Below are 16,878 nucleotides of genomic sequence, written 5' to 3'. Positions count from 1 at the left end.
GCTTTAAAAGGTGCTTTTAGTTTTCCACATACCACACTTCAATCTAAAGGTTTAGCACCGGTTAGCAGTAACATTGGAGTACTGAAGATGCACTTCTTTACATATTCCGAACAACTTACGGTACAAGGGCATCACCCAGAACAATTTGAGGTAGAGTCACCTTTTTTTATACCTTCATTTATACAGAACCATTTTCTGTTTGTCAGTCAGTGTGTCTCTCTGTTCTTCTTGTTTGCTTGCGTTTAACCTACAGGCGGTAATTTTTAAGATATTTTCTTGAAATGTACTACATTGGCGTGTTTTGACTCAAGAGCGAACGCTATTGTAAATGGTTCCACATAAGGACTTATTTTGAAAAGTCATTATATGGATAATTGTAGGATGGTGTAGGGCATTTAATGGTACGCCGCGCTCCCCTATTGTTTTTTTTTTTTTTTTTTTTTTTTTTTTTGTAAGTATGAACCGACTATCAGGAGATATCCTCTGTACGATAAAGATGAGAGAAATAGGGGGTAGTGGCAGTCTGGGATGTCAACGTCCGACTGATATTTGCTATGGGTCTATTAATCGAGCGTTCGCCATAGCTCGACTATACGTTAATCGTAATTAAAATGCGGTCTATTGCACTTGGAATTCGAAGCGTCTATGCTGTCTTCTTTTCCTTACCCGCTAGGATATGTGAAAAACCTTAATGAAAAAAAAACATAGGAAAGAAAGTTTTTTCATAAATAAAAGAGTTGGGGCGAAACTTTATTTCTGGATGAATCGTTCCTTTTGTCGGTTAAATAGCGTGGCCGAAACCTTAAAATCGTTCAATTTATCTCGAAAAACATCATTTTAGTAATCGTCTGTCATTGTATAAAAGAAAGTACGGTCTCATGACTCCTCCTTCTGATGTTATTTCTTGTCTTAATTCTTGTGTATCTATGGATATGTATTAACTTTCTGTTACGATAGAAAGATAGACACAAATATAGAGTCTAAAATTTATACAATTGAAATTTGTTAAGAAGTCATTGTTAAAATAAATTATATAAAATATACGAATTTAAATAGTACATAGAGAGGTCTACAAAACTTATTCCTATGAAATTTTATTTTTAAATTATTTTTATTATTAATTGTAAATCTTATCACAGTTTATCTAGTTACTAATATTCAAAAAATGCCTTAATTTATCTTATAACTGCATTAAAAGCGATTAACACGTAACTAATACGTTTGCACATTGTTGTAACCCCGTCTGTCAAAACCTTAAACTGGTAAGCCCTTTAGCTGTTTCATAGATTGCATTTACAAAGCATTCAAATATTCCGCTCACATAAAATATCCATAAACATATTTTCAAGTGAAAAATTTTAATAGACTTTCTTTCCGCATATAACACATTTACAAGCGTTCCCATAAAATTAAAAACAAAAAAAATAGTGTACTTTTGGGGATTTTTTACAATTAATGGCATTAATTTGTCTGCAGATACCTCGTTTCACATTTAAAAAACACTAATTGAGTTTGCGAAAGTGCTAAAAACTGCTCCGGTAGGCGTTTAAACACATTTACACGTACATACCCCTATATATCTGCATTACATTTACATTGTAGCACACACAGCAGAAATGCTTGCTCAGCGAATTCAAATATTTGAGTATAAATTAAATTGCTTTACATGTTGTCGGTATATTACCGTGTAAATGCCCTCTCGGTATATGTTTGATATAAACTTTCATAAATGTATTGTTATAAACAAAATAAAAAAAAAAAGAACAAGGCTAAAGCGAAATAATATGATTATGAAACATCTTAATAGTTCACTTAAATTAGTTTTGTAATTCTCTCTTTAGTTCGCGTCTACACCTTGATAGAAAGATAATAATTGTGTACTAAAATGCTTTACATAACTTATATTAAATCAAGTTACAGTTAAAGTTTTACCCCCTCAAAATAGGCAATGTAATTATATCATATTTTTAAAAAAAAAAAGCAAATCGGAAAAATATGTTTTTTGTCTGAGCGAGAAAAAAAAAGAAACAACGTGCAAGTGCAAGTAAAAGTAGGCAATGAACTTAATTATACTTAACCCTTAAAAGCATGCCTCTATATTTATGGTATGTAATGGTAATAATTTCAATTTACCCCTAAAATAATGCAACAAAAATTGTGAAACTGAAAGCCAGTTCAGTAAATGAAATCGTTTTTATGGTTTACACCCGAAAATAAATGTAAAACTAATGCATAAATAATTTCATAATTTTGTTGAAAATAAACAAGATAAAAAATATGGAAAATTTGTCAAAACTAAAATGAAATAAGTAAATAAATAACAGGAATCGTTTATTCAAAAATTCTATTTAATTATTTACACCAAAAATAATTAGATTTTCCACTGCTATCTACAAAGTTGGTTTGTTTACAACAACTGTTAATTTGAGTTACGGTTGAATTTATTTTTCTATTTTTATTAGGCATAAATACATGATTTATACAATATGCCTCAGGTTAGGTATTTTCACGGGAACAGGACAAATCGAGAAGGACCCCAACTTCTGCGGTTTAATGAGGCGAAACACCTAGGTGTACGAGTAAAATGCAAGCGATGACTTGCACTTCCGTCTTTGCTGGACAATTCTGCATTCACTCAGAGGATCTCTACCAAAGCTGGAATGTAGTTACGAAACCTTGAAAATGTTCCAAACCATCCCACTGCGCACAACCAAGTCCAGCTGTCTTCGCAGTTAATGTTAATTCCAGCCATTCCCCGAAGAGTCGCACTAGTCAACAAGTTTGAAGAAATTAGACCTTGGGCGTCTTTACCATCTTGGCGCTCATAGTTCGGAGCATAATGCTATTGCGTTTTTGGCATTATGCTTCGGCTCATAGTCACTCATTTGAATTACACGTTCATCCTGGATCGCCATCGAATTGCTATTGCACCATAGATTTTAATGTAATTTAATGTAATTTTTAAGGGGCAAGAAGTCAACTCAGCAATGCCAGGAGGCCAATCGCACTATGACGTCTCTGGCCACCCCAATAGTTCTCAGACCTTTACTATATTTTGAGCCTTTTTAGATGCTAACTGTCTAACAGAGAAAACCCTTGCCTTCGCCGGCGGTCTCGATCGAAGGCGACTGACGTTCATTGATTGAGCACACATTTCTAATAAACAAAATTCGAAGGAGCAATGTAAGAGAATTTTAAAAAATCAAAAGATCGAACCATTCGAGCAAAATTTATTGCTCAGCGATTTTTATTTAGATATTTTGAAAATTGCAACTTATTTCCATACAACGACTTTTTCATTTATTAAAACGGCGAAATCATACAAAGTGCGGCTTTATCTGTTTAAAGCGTAGGCGACATCCATTGGTCTAAGTCTTTTTCGTTTAGCGTGCTCAGTATATGTGATAGCACCATGGAGATAACAATTCCTAAAAAAACCTTTGCTATTTCTCAATTCTTTTTATAAATCAGGCCAGAAATATGTTTCGCACACCGCCGGGTCAAAACGCTTGATAGGCGATTTTGCTGTACTTTGAATACTGTACGCGACTGTTCGCAACGACGTTTAGCACTACCTTTTCTCATTTTGAATGGCGGTTGTCCTTGAGTCAAAGCATGCAAGTCAGACGAAGGGACAACCTTTTTGTTATAGAAAGCGTTATAGGAAAAGAGGGGTGGAGAAAGAGAGAGTAGCATTTGTAAACAATCGAAAAGGGCACTGGTGGTGGATTGTTCCAAAGGCAGGCAGGACGCGTCGCGGCAGTATGTTGTGCGATATGCAGGTAACACCAGGATAAGCGGACGGGGACGCTGAGAAAGCTTTGTGCTTCTTTTAAAGGACTTATTTGATGAACATATCTCTTTTGTCTCTATAGAACATTTGACTTGGATGTACGTGTACATTAACACAACACAAGCCATATTACGCCGGCTGCTCAAGGGTATCGAGAGTTTTGGACACACTTTGCCAGGAGCACCCGAGATTATTTCTGTAAGCGTTTGAGGACCTCCAAGGAGAGTTTGGATGCGCCCGTCCACACATGCGAGTTATACTCTAATTTTAGCCGAATATTGGCGGCGTAAATTGTGCGGATATCGGTTGCAGTTCCGATCGTTTCAGGAAATGATTCTGAATTGATTGTCGTAATAAAATGTGAATCAATCGCAACTTCTTCTGGTTGTTACAAACATCTGCACAAAACTCAACATAACCACTACTACAAATAATGTAGACTCTAAAACTAGCTGTAATTAAGAGGCGGAATAAATGGATGGGAAGTCGAAATCAAATTGCAATATGACCTTTCCTATCCTTTACACTCAACGATAAACAGTACTCGTTAAATCACTGGGCGTAAAAATGAGAAAAAGCAAAGGGTTGCTATTACAACACATACACTGCTGACTTGATTTATAATACTTCGTGTTCGTCACTTCGACAACGGCCTGTTTCATTAGATATATTCAAATAAATGAATTTAAAAAAAAAAAAGAAGGGAATATGTGGAAAGCGAAAAAAAAAGAAAGAAGACAACATGTCCACTTTTTCATTTTTTCTTTGTATCCTTTATTAAAGGCGTTGTTTTATTTATCTTCTGGCTTTAATTTTCATAAGTTTTCCATATAATAATAATAATATTATTATTATTATTATTTTAAAAACATCCACGTGTCGCCAACTTTATTGACATATTCTTTAACATATACACACATATCTACAGATAGCTGTTGTACTTTTTATGAGTAGAAAATTTCTGTATGAAATTTTCCCTGTTTTTTTTTTTTTTTTGTATTTAATAGAAGAATTAAGGTCATCAATGTATAAATCACCGGAAATGTACGTAACAATCGCATTACGTACTTTCATACACATAAACGTAAATGCATTCTCATTCTACACTTAATTTCGTTGGAATTAGTTTGTGCAGTTTGTTGACTGGCTGGTCTCTAGGTCTGGCTATGTCTGCTTTTCTATTGTTGCTGTTCGTTCACTGTCTGTTTTAATGTCTATATATATATATATATGTATGACTACGTGTACGTAGATATATATACATGTGTCTGCTAACAAAAATAAATTTTATGTTGATGCAATAATCCGAAATAAGAAATGAAATTATATTTAAGATGAACAAGTAACAAAATTGTATTCGCCTGCGACTGACTCTTCTTTACACATCTAATGCAATGAAATATCGATGGTCTGCAACGTGGAGTGGATGAGACCGATTTTCTCCACTTTTGTACATGTAGTATAAGGTCATCTGTACAAAATTTTTATCAGGCTGTTCTCCTAGCTTATGAGTAATGAGCAAAAACACGAAATATTCGTTTTTGAAAATAGAGATGTTTTCAGTTTATGTTGCACTGTAGGTGTGCGTTTTTAAGCGATCTGGCTCATTTTCAATATCAATCCATGGGCAATAACTTCAACAGCTTTTGCTAAATTTGAAGTCGGTGAAGCTCTAACTTTTGGGATCAAGACCATGTTTATTATACAGGGAAAGGCGGACGGATTGGCAGACATGCTTTTCGAGTAAAAATTTGAATTTTTTACAACCTCTTAAGTTGCCTTTTGGTTGTTGTGGCCGTTATAAAGGAGAAGATATATACGATAAGCTGAGAAAGACATGAAAAATAATTTAAAGCAAACTAAAGAAACGAGGAAGAAAAAAGGAAAGTACAACCACAACAAGTGATAGGAAAAAGTAGAGAGCAAAACAGAAACAGAATTACGGATGACAAATAACGGAAATGGACAACCAATATAGATTAAAAGAGAAGGTGAACACAAAAGTCATTTAAGAAAAAAATCCAAAAAAAATAATAATAAATAAAATAAAAAAATACCTGTAAAGTATAAAGGATGCATAAAACGTACCAAAGGAAAGAGAAAATGAAATGCTTAAAGACAAGAGACAAAAGGAGTGAGTAAAAAGGAGAAGCGCAAAACAAATAACGGATAACAAATAAAGGATAAAAGGCAACTGATAGAGAATAGAGAACGTACAAAGTTTAAAATTAAAATAAGCTAAATCAACAAACCGGGGCACGCCCACCATTAAATACCCTATACGACCATACTGTTATTCTTTTGAAAATAAGGCGTTATATGGGAAGTTGGCCGATGTGAAGCATTTTTCAAAAGCGGTCATCTTTTGGGCCAAGGCATTGCCGTGTGCAGGTCACAAGAAACTAACACGGACCGACGGACGAACCGTACAAAAAAAAAATTTACGAAACTTCATCCAAAAATCTCAAAAATGTGACCTGCAGGTTGAACACAAGGAAAAAAGACGGGCGAATATACGGACAGACAAATTTCTAATAAAAGGTAAGTTTATTTCAAGTCCTTCTGGGTGTTGCGTACATCCGCACAAACTGAATATATTGGAAGTCGTCGAAAAAGCGATTCAATATCTTTATCCTTAGACCAAAATATGGCAATGTACCAAATCTCAACAAAATATCTCGAAAGGTTGAACACAAGAGAACAAGACTGACATATGGACGGATGTATAGACAAAAATATAGACCAATCCAGAAAGTGAGTTTAAATCGATGGGTCTATTTTAAATTATAAAAAATGTAACATACCCTTGTACCATAACGGGATGTAAGGTCAGATGAAATACAAAGAATTTTCCAAAGACTTTCTGCTAATGTTGGACTAAGCTAAGGTATTTGTATTCCTGATTAAACGCTTAGTTACGGTTTAAATATCGAAAGTGTGAAGAAGAATAAGAATAAGAAGAAGAAGAAGAGATTTAGCCAGCAGGACAAACAGTACTTAAATGAGGTCAAATATAATGTTAATTGTTTTCAAAGTACATTTGCTTCTTAAGTATGGATTAGCTTTCAGCAGCATTACCAAGGCGATAATAAATGAAAAATGAATATAAAATGAAAGAAAATTAATAATTGCTTTAAAATGTATAAACTTTTGTAATATTATTGAAGCGAGAGCTTACTATTAATATGTCCCACTCACCATAGAAACAATAATCGTAGTATACGGTCTTGGATATGGAAAAATAATCATTTTTCTTTAAATCCTTACGTTGCTAACGAATGATTGTTTATTTGTTTCGCAAATAGCATCGCTTTCTAGAATTTCTTTTCAATAATTTTTAGCATACGAACACCTTTATCTATTTATTTGCGTATGCATAGACTTGCATATATCTATATATATATATATATATATATATAGTATATAGCAATTGAATGTGTTTTCCTGTTCCAATTTGATGTTATGGCATTAGTTCCATTGCTTATCTTTTCAACATTTATTGTATGCTAACAATTGTGTTTTTGATTTTACTGCTCTTTAGATAGCATGAAATTACTTAAGGATTTTGTGTTTCTTTTATCGTTCTTTCTTTTGCTTACAGCATCCTTAGAAAAAGCGATTTCATTTCATTTCCTTTTTCTTGTTATTCAAGGGAATAATTTTTAGATAATTTTTACTATTTTTTTTCCTCTATTTTCTTTACTTAAGAAAAAGGTCAGTAAACAGTTAATTTGTTGAATATTCTTTCGAATAAAAGAATATAAAATTGTGATTTTTTTTTTACTTTCATAGTTTTTTTTTTTTTTTTTTTTTTTTTTTTTACTTTCGAAAGGCTCTAAGAAGCGGGAAAGTTTGGAGCATATTAAAGCTAAAATTTATTTCAAATTAAAAAGAAGTTTACAGTAAGCTTTCTTCATTTTTATCGCTTGAAGATGGCCACTCATTTAGGGCAAGTCCGCTAGCCCCCCTACACCTGTCAGCAAGCCGAAACCTACAAGGTATCGAAAATGGATTATTATTGCTAAGCGAGCCTTGATTCTAATTGGGTTTCCTTTTATAGACCTTTATGGAACTATAATGCATAACAAGTAATACACTCTGAATAACTGAATCAATTCAAAATTTTATGCTATATATATACAGACTGTCTATCTATAGAAAACTATCACTGCATTAAAGTTTAGGGCAACTCGAAAGTGCAACTTTAGGAAGATTGAAGGCGGATACGTATAAGCAAATGTTGTATTTTTATATAAATACCTGATATTGTATATATACATATATATAATATATATTATTATTATAGTAATTTAATAAAAAGTATTACAAGTTATAGTAATTGACTAAAAGGCAGCGTGAGAATCTATAGCAAATTGAAGTAAACATAAGAAACTAGTGCATGTTATTATACGTTGGTGTACAAAGTACTGAGTTGGTGAGACAAATTCTAATGCGAATTAATCTAAGAAGACTGACTGCCCTTCCAACGAAAGAGGAGAAGATTTTATTGTAAGGAGGCCGCTTTGTTCACTGAGTGTTACCCCCGCAAAGCTAGACGGACGATGAAATAAAATTTTACGTCTTTAATAACGACTGCTCTTGGCCTTCATACACTTTCACAGCAGCTAGCAGCTTAATGCTATCTCGAAGAAGAGCCATTTTTAATACGCATAGAAACGAATTAAAAAAAAATATATATATATATTCGATAAAATTAAAATACTTTATTTAACTAACCATAAGTCGCAGTCAAACAACTATAGGCACTCATTTCCCTCTTTCGCTTACATATATGTATATATGTATTTCTTTGTATTTCCATAAATTATTTTTTATTGACTTAACACTTGTCACATTTATTATTAATAAACCTATTAAATAATTTATGTATGTAAAAAACCAAAATATATGCATTGACCTATCAGTTTTTCGCATATATAAAGCTGTCATAGACATCAGACAGAGACAGAGCGGCATACATAAATTATAGTCAATTATTAAACGAGACAAGTGTTAAAGCAATTTTCTTCTTCGTTTTACAAAAAAAAAAAAAAAAAAAAAAAAACAAAAAGATTTTTTTTCAACATTTTTCAATTTATTGCATTTTAGTTTATTGCTTAAAATTGATGTTGTCATAAACTATTTATGGAAAATATATAAAATAAATAACAAGTAACAAAATTATATTCAGTCACATTCGAATCTTTTACGCCCATCATCCTTGCTTAGAGAAGAGTAAAAAAAAAAAAAGGAAAAAAAAAACTAAATTTCCGTACCACAGCAACTAACAGACAAATGGACATAGGGACTGACAAATATTTCAACAGAGATTCAGATTTAAATGAAGTGGTGCAAGCATTTGGATAAAAGAATGAAATTTCAACTTTTTATATATATGTAACATATATACACTGTGTAAACGTGGACGATTTCTTTCATTTTTGCACAGGTGGTGCGGAACCATCTATAGGTTATAAACGCAAATTTTTATTCTTGTATCTGCTGTGGCTTATAGGTAATCAATTTTTTTTAATTTTGAAAGCGGGTTGGGTGTGTCCGCTTATGTTGTACTGTGGTCATCTCCTTTGACTGATTTGGCTCAATTCCATTAGTAGGCTGCGTACAAGAACTTTCCATCTTTTTGCACAAATTTTCAATCAATTGCCGCATTTTTGCGACCAGGAGAATGTTTACCGCAGGCAGACAGACAGACGGACATTTAATCGGTGTAGAATTTGATGCTGATCAAGAATGCATACATCTTCTAGAGTTTCTGAAGTCTGTTTGTGAGTACTGGGAATGTTTTGATAAAAGAAATGACTTTCATTATTCCATGATATTGAGAAGGCGTGTCAGATTTTTCTAATTTTGTACTGCAGGTGCTGCAGGGCTAATCATAGAAAATAAATGCGAATTTTTATCGTTGTGTTTGCTGTGGTTTATAAGCAACCAGCAAACGACCAAAGTTAGCTTATTTTTGAAAACAGAGGATTTCTTAAGTTATCCCGTACTGTAGTTGTCCCTTTGTACCGATTTAGCTCTTTTCCAATGCCCAACTTCGTGAACAAAACTTTCCATCATTTTGCTAAATTTGAAATCGATTGCCGCACTTTCGCGACCATGAAAATGTTTACTACAACTCGAAGCACGGACAGACAGACAGATGGAGTAATGGGCGGTCATGCTTAAATCAATTCAGAATTACATACATATACTTAATAGAGTCTCTGAAGCTTCCTTCTCGGTGTTGCAAACGTTTTAATAAACTGAGTACACCTCTTGTGCTTTAGTGATGGGTATAAAAAGGAAATTCCCTTAGCAAATATCAACATACTTTTTAGTAAAGATTACAAATCTAAAATGCTAAAGCCGACATGTTTTCATACATATATACATATTGAAATAATAAAACGTTTGTATCGAACACTTTGCCATTATAACGCTCAATATATTTATTTATGGTAACAATCATTTTCAATTTCCACTTATCTTTAATGCATTTGCGATAAAAAAAAAAAAAAAGCTTCAACATTCAACTCAAAAACTCTTTTAATTTATAAATGAAGGAAAAGTAAAGAGATAGAGAACATGTACAGCTTCATGGTATAATGGTTAGTTATAGAGGATTTAACATATACGCTGAACATACCTCAGTTAAACCGCAACATTTAGTTTAGTTTCGCTAATGAATTCAAGAAACTTTTGAACTCTCCTAAATGAGTGGTTTGTGTTACGATGTTATAATGTGAAAGCTATTATCGGGAAAGCTAATATTCGTACATTTTAATAATTTTATATAAAAAAAAAAAAAAGAATTGATTTTTTTAACCGAAAATCATTACTTTCTCTCATTTTTCCGATAATATTGTAAAAGCATTTACTTATGCAAATAAATTAATAATTAATTATGTAACTCCGTCTGCGTTTGTAAAGCTTACAATTTCTAACTGAAGGGTAACAGCAAGGAAAAAATTCATATAGTTTAAGTAAAATAATCGCTTGAGAATAGGGGCATAATTATTTGTTCATTGACTATGCAACATTGAATGGGCATCGCTTCGTTCGTCTGTCCATGCATTGCCGACCGTAAGTTGGGAGTAAGCAAGGGGAAAACAGCGAGCCTAAAAGCTATTTCAGTCGTTTAGTCATTAATAAGCAGGTCGCATCCGGGCTTTTTGTCTGCCATATGAAATGCAATGGAGGAAAGCCTTCTTTTTCTTTAAAGACAGCTTAATTAAACATACGTTGCCATTGTATGTGATTGCTATATATGAAAGTAAACAAGTGAAGATACTGTGGCGGGACGCAGCCCTCTATTAAATACCCTACAATCGTTCGTTTAATACAGTTATTTATGCAATGACTTTTCGAAATAAGGCTTTATATGGGGAGTAGTCGAACAAGTGGTCTGATCCGATAGCGTTCGTCCATGTACAAAATTTCGTCGCAATATCTCAAATATCTTACGACCTTTAGATTGAACATAACAATACAAGACAAGTAGATGTACGGACCGATAGACAAGCTAAGATCGTTCCAAAACGGGACTCTGACTCAATCGGAGTATATTTCAAGTCTTGCCTAATATTGTATACATTCGCATGAACGGGCTTGGGTTTTTAAAAACATCAAATAAAGTCTGTTCGTTTTCTATTAAACTCAGCTTAATTGAAAAGAAATTCGTTACAAACCTTAATAAACGAGATATTCACCATTATTATGTTTGGTCGTATGCCTCCGCTCGGGTAATTTGTGAATCAACTGCCAGTGGAACTTTGATGGCTTCGCGACGAAATAGTCATCGATCTTTAACTTTGTAAATCTGTTGTTGATCTTCTATATAGAACTGAATCGATCATAACCAGAACTATCCACAAGAAAGCGTGTTTGAAGCATATCCAAAAATAGGGAGAGAAACTTCCAATCTAAGTTGAAGATCACCTCCTGCGTTGCTTATGTTGGAGACGGACGGACATATAGGAATTTCATCATTTTGAAAATAAGAAGAAATATCGCAAACCACTTTCTAACTGTGTCTTAGTTTGCGGGATTTTCGCTCCAAGCCAACTTGATCCTATCCGTAACTTCAGTTGCATTTTTCTCCAGTATCCTTATATCATCCTACAGTTATGGGAAGTGGTCCAATCCGAAGCAATGATGCGTGGGCCAAAACACGTCAGTGTAACAAACATTATATGAGTATTTCAAGAATTGCGGTCTGTAGATTAAGCACAAAAAAACAAGACGGACAAACGGACAGACAAGCTTAGATCAATATAATAGAAGAAAGTGATTTTGAATCGATTGACCTTGGATCTGAATTCCGAATCTTACATACAATCTTAATATTCCCTTGTACCACAATCGGTTTAGGGTATAAAAATAGAAGACTAAACGGGATACGCTGATTATATACAGAAAACTGGCATAACTTCGCAGAGAACTATAAATATTTAAAATGTTTGCTTAATAGCTTGGAAACCTTAGAATCCTTGAATCATTTCAACTTCTATAGAAATTTCGCTTTGATAATCAGGGCAGCTTGACTCCTTACATTCAGCTATAAAGTCTCTTTGACACATAAACGGTAGCAGGAGAAACGACCTAAACTATATATCATTTCACCCTTACTTTATGCATATTTTCTATACGCGTTTGTTTGTTTTAATATGTAAAACAAACTTTATGAGTAGCATTCAGGAAAATTTACGATTGCGTTTTATGTCGGTAATGTTAAGTGGATAAATAAAGGCTTCCTTATTATTATTTTATCATCTAATTAAAAGAAAAAATTTCCGTTTATAACCATAAGCGTCTAAATTAATTAAATAAATAAAATGCAAAATGAAAAAAATACAAAATTAATGACTTCTTGATTTAAGGCGACATCTAAGGATTGTTTGCAATAGATTTTCAGTGAATATTAAAGAAATGCAAGTTTTAAGATACGTTTCGTAAGAAACCTTAAAAAATATTCCGTAATCATCCGCTTGAACTTATCCATCTTAGGTGCCGAGATAGAAATATATTGATAGAAGACAGTCCATTCTGACCGACATAAAACTGATTTTATCCATAAATATGTTCATAGATTCTCTTTGAATTACCTTAAATATTAGGCGTTAGGTCGCTGCGATGAAAATACGATCATATTGCTACGAGTTATGCTATTTCTGAACGTTAAGTTGTTCATTTCTAGTATTTTCTAACGTGTAGTAAGTGAAAGGAAATCGTATTATAACATTTAACGGATAGTAGGATTCTTTATTCATACGAACAAATATAATCATCAAAGGTAAAAATGCCTGGGATAGCCGCAGAGCCACATTGTGATATAACTCTATTGCTGGATTTCCAGTATCGTTTTACGGGATACTAAGCCTAATGTTGTTGTCCTTTTTTGTGGGCAATCTGTATCGCAAACTGGAAATTCTGTTGTATTTAATATTGCTCTTTGTTTTACTATCACTAACAATCACGTTAGTGTTGCTATTATTTTTGCTATTACCACTGCGTATTTTCTTACTATCACAATAACTATCGCCGTCTCGGCTACAGTTACTGTTATTAGGATTTTTACAAATCTTGGAAAGCTAATTATGTTGAGTCCTGCAGACATGATTGCATAATAAATTTTGCATAAATAGGTAAATAGTACATTTGAAAATGGCGGAAAAATACAAGCCTTAAGATGATTACTACTGCTATGCTTACTATAATTCTTATTAGTATTGCTATGAGTGCCATTTCTACAGTTCCTGTTACCATTATTATTACTAAAGTAAGTTTATTTATTGATATCTACGCCTATTTTCTATTACCACAACTTACCTACTATTACTACTGCGTTTGCTATAATTTCTATTATTATTATAGGAGTATTTCTGCAGATACTGTTAATGTTGCTGCTATTTATTATTATTACAACGTACCTATCATTATTTACTACTGTATTATATTGCTATTCCTTCTCCCTGGTCTTTAGCTGATGGTATCACAACTTGTCCTAATATTAGGATTGCTACTATTATCATTAACTATATAACTACTTCTATTATTACTATTAGTGATAAGGACAACGGTATAGTAATTTCTCTTGTAATATAACACCTTTAATTCCCTTATTATTATCACTATTATTTTTACCATTACTACTACCATTTCCACCAATGCTACTATCGTTTCTACCATTGCTACTACCATATCTATCATTACTATAGCTGGCAAAATTTATACAACTCTTGTTATTCCGTCATTGTGTTCATTTTGTGTTCGCACTGTGACTTTTTTCATAACACGGTGATCCATTTGTTGTAGGATTTACCGAATATTCAAGAAGAAAAAGAAGGAGATTTTATTCCATCTTATTCACATATTATTACGACAACTATTATTACTATGACTATTTCTGCTTCTATTATGACCTGTGCTATCACGCAAAATGCTACTGAAACGAACGCAGGGTCTCCCTTATTTAACTATTTCTACTACTATTAATATTAGTGCTTGTACTTTTACTATTACTACTGCTATTAGTATTTTTAAGGTCATCATTATTCACATAACTGTTGCTATTACTATTAGAACTGGAACTATTATCACTTATTTACTTCTTATTACGACTGCTATTACTATTACTATTTCGACTATTGATGCTATTAAGGAGAGGACTCTTGCCAATACGAGGACACCTTTATTACGCTATTTCTGCCACTGTTAGTATTTTTGGTTATACTTTTACCGTTTCTGCTACTATTAATATAACTAGAGAATTAGTAGAAGTATACCAACGTATTTACTTCTTATTACGACTGCTATTACTATTACTATTTCCACTATTGATGTTATTAAGAAAAATGATCTCCTCTATATTGCACTTTTCCTGTTACTGTTAGTTTTACGAACATTATTTCTTATATTTATACCGTTACTGCTACTATTAGACTGTCATTATTCATACAACTGTTACTCTACTGCAGTATTAGAACTTATTTCCTTAGTGTTACGATTGCTATTATTGTTGCTATTTCTACTGCTGATGCTATTAGGAGGAATTCTACCACTATCAAGAGAGCTTTCCTTCATTACCGCTCCTGCTACTACTACTGGTACTATTATTACCCTCCAAGGTGACGGTAAGTGTTAATCCGAAAGTAATATGTTAATGCAATTTTGCAAAGTTAAAATTGTTTTATACTTAATGCTCTTACTTTCCGAATTCTAGTACTTTACTATATTGACGTAATTTTTTTTTTGCTTACCTCCAACATAAATATCCACCTGAGTCCAATTAAGTTTATTAGCAATACTTTTAACAGCAAACGAAATTGCTTCGTATGACGGTAGAAAGCTGCCAGACTCCTGTAAGTGAAAGCAAAGTAAAGAAAACTTGAGAAGATATCAACAAAGCACATGAGATACATGAACGAATGCATGTGAAATTCTCTATATATTTGGAGATAATTCACAAAGTTCTACTGCAGTTACATAAAGAGTATTGTAATGCAATTAATAATTAGTACAAAAAGCCTCTGAAGGCAATTAGTCCTTAAAATCTATTAATTGATATATATTATGCATACAAATGACAATTAAAGATGTATGCCTGTATACGTATATATCTAAGGCATTAATCTCTATAGTACATTACGTATGTATATATCTATAGAATTAATCTCTATAGTAAATTGATCAAAGAGTGTTTAGTAAGCAAACTCCTCTATCTAACTATCTACCTTAGTATTATGTGGTCAGCAATTAATTTCCCTCAATTACGATGTTAATCATGAAGTAACAATGAAATTACATCAGTGATGTGCTTTAAATGCAATATTATCCTTCAAGATGACTAAAAGTTATAATAAATTTTTAAAGTTTACTTTGCTACAGACACATACATATATGCTCTTTTAGAAATTTGTTTTTTTTTTTTTTTTTTTCTTAAAAAGTGTTGAGAGATTCAAAGTTATTGGTAGCTAGTTGTGGTAGCAGGTAATATTTATAGAATTTATTGAAAGTTTGTTGTAAATGATGTACTAACGATAATGCGTTTATTGATTACTATTTAAACTGGAGCCATCCATATGGCGTGATATATTTTTATAGACAAGTGAAGATTCATGTCAAGACAGACAATATGTGTAAACTTTGATTTAAAATTAATAAGGTGAAGCGGCTAACATTTCATACTATTAGGATTTTGTTTGTGAGAGAACACAAAAAATTGCAATGAACGGGAAAAAATAATATAAGTAAAAGTTGAAGATTATATAGAATTATAGCTCAAATATTCATCTAACTTGAACGTCTAAGTGAGTTTGCAAAGATTTTACGTTTATGATACTTCGAATATTTATTCGGTCAATTTTTCTTTCGAAAGAACTTCATTTTTCACTCCTACCATGGACGGATGGTGTCACAACGTATGCAATATTTAGAGGGAAGCGTCAAAAGGCCCGCTTTATGATCAACATCAACTATAGAATCGATTTAAGCACATCCGTCTGTCCGTCTGTGTTTCTGCGTGAGTAACATCTATGGCAAATTTTCTCCTTAACGCAAATATGAAAACATTGTCTTCATATTTAATCGAAGCATTGGAACTTCCTGCATCCAGACTAGTATTGAAAATAGACCAAATCGGTCGAAAGATGCACCCAATGGTAGAGTATCTATAGAAGAGTGAGCAACAACAACGGCGCCCTCCCAAAAGTGAAGTCTCTTGATGTTTAATTCTTTTTTCAAAACGTCTGCGACACGCGAAAGTAAAGGTCAGGAAGTAAGGTATAAAGTATACGTGTCTTTCATCAGTATCAACTACTGAGCTTACCTAGTCATGTCTACGGTTTCCTTTACGCTTTAGCACTAAGTTTATCTAGGCATGCCCATGCTTTCCTTCATCAATCTCCTCGTGGATCGTTACATTTAAGATGCTGTTTGACAGAGGGTACAAGTTCGTCAAAAACATTGGTAGTCAAAGTCCCAATGCCCTGCAGTGCCACAAAAACTGAAAGCGCCTCTGTTTTCGAAAGTAAAAAAATTGGATCTTTTCCTTCTTATTCGTATCCTAAAGTGGAAATAACAAT

The 16,878-nt window shown here is 32.9% G+C and overlaps 1 protein-coding gene across 2 annotated transcripts in view; it reads right to left on the bottom strand.

Moving 5' to 3' along the window:
• The window catches only part of LOC119638485, an 82,492-nt gene that overhangs the window by 17,753 nt on the left and 47,861 nt on the right, over positions 1-16,878 (bottom strand). For both annotated transcript variants that reach the window (XM_038035293.1, XM_038035294.1), the window contains exon 3: positions 15,055-15,154. In XM_038035293.1, coding sequence (XP_037891221.1) covers positions 15,055-15,154 — 100 coding nt within the window. The remainder of the gene's footprint in view (positions 1-15,054; positions 15,155-16,878) is intronic.

The sequence above is a fragment of the Glossina fuscipes genome, unplaced genomic scaffold, assembly GCF_014805625.2.
Source record: "Glossina fuscipes isolate IAEA_lab_2018 unplaced genomic scaffold, Yale_Gfus_2 90, whole genome shotgun sequence".
NCBI lineage: Eukaryota > Metazoa > Arthropoda > Insecta > Diptera > Glossinidae > Glossina > Glossina fuscipes.
Note: the sequence above shows the minus strand (reverse complement) of the source record. Positions and strands in the feature narration are given on the sequence as shown.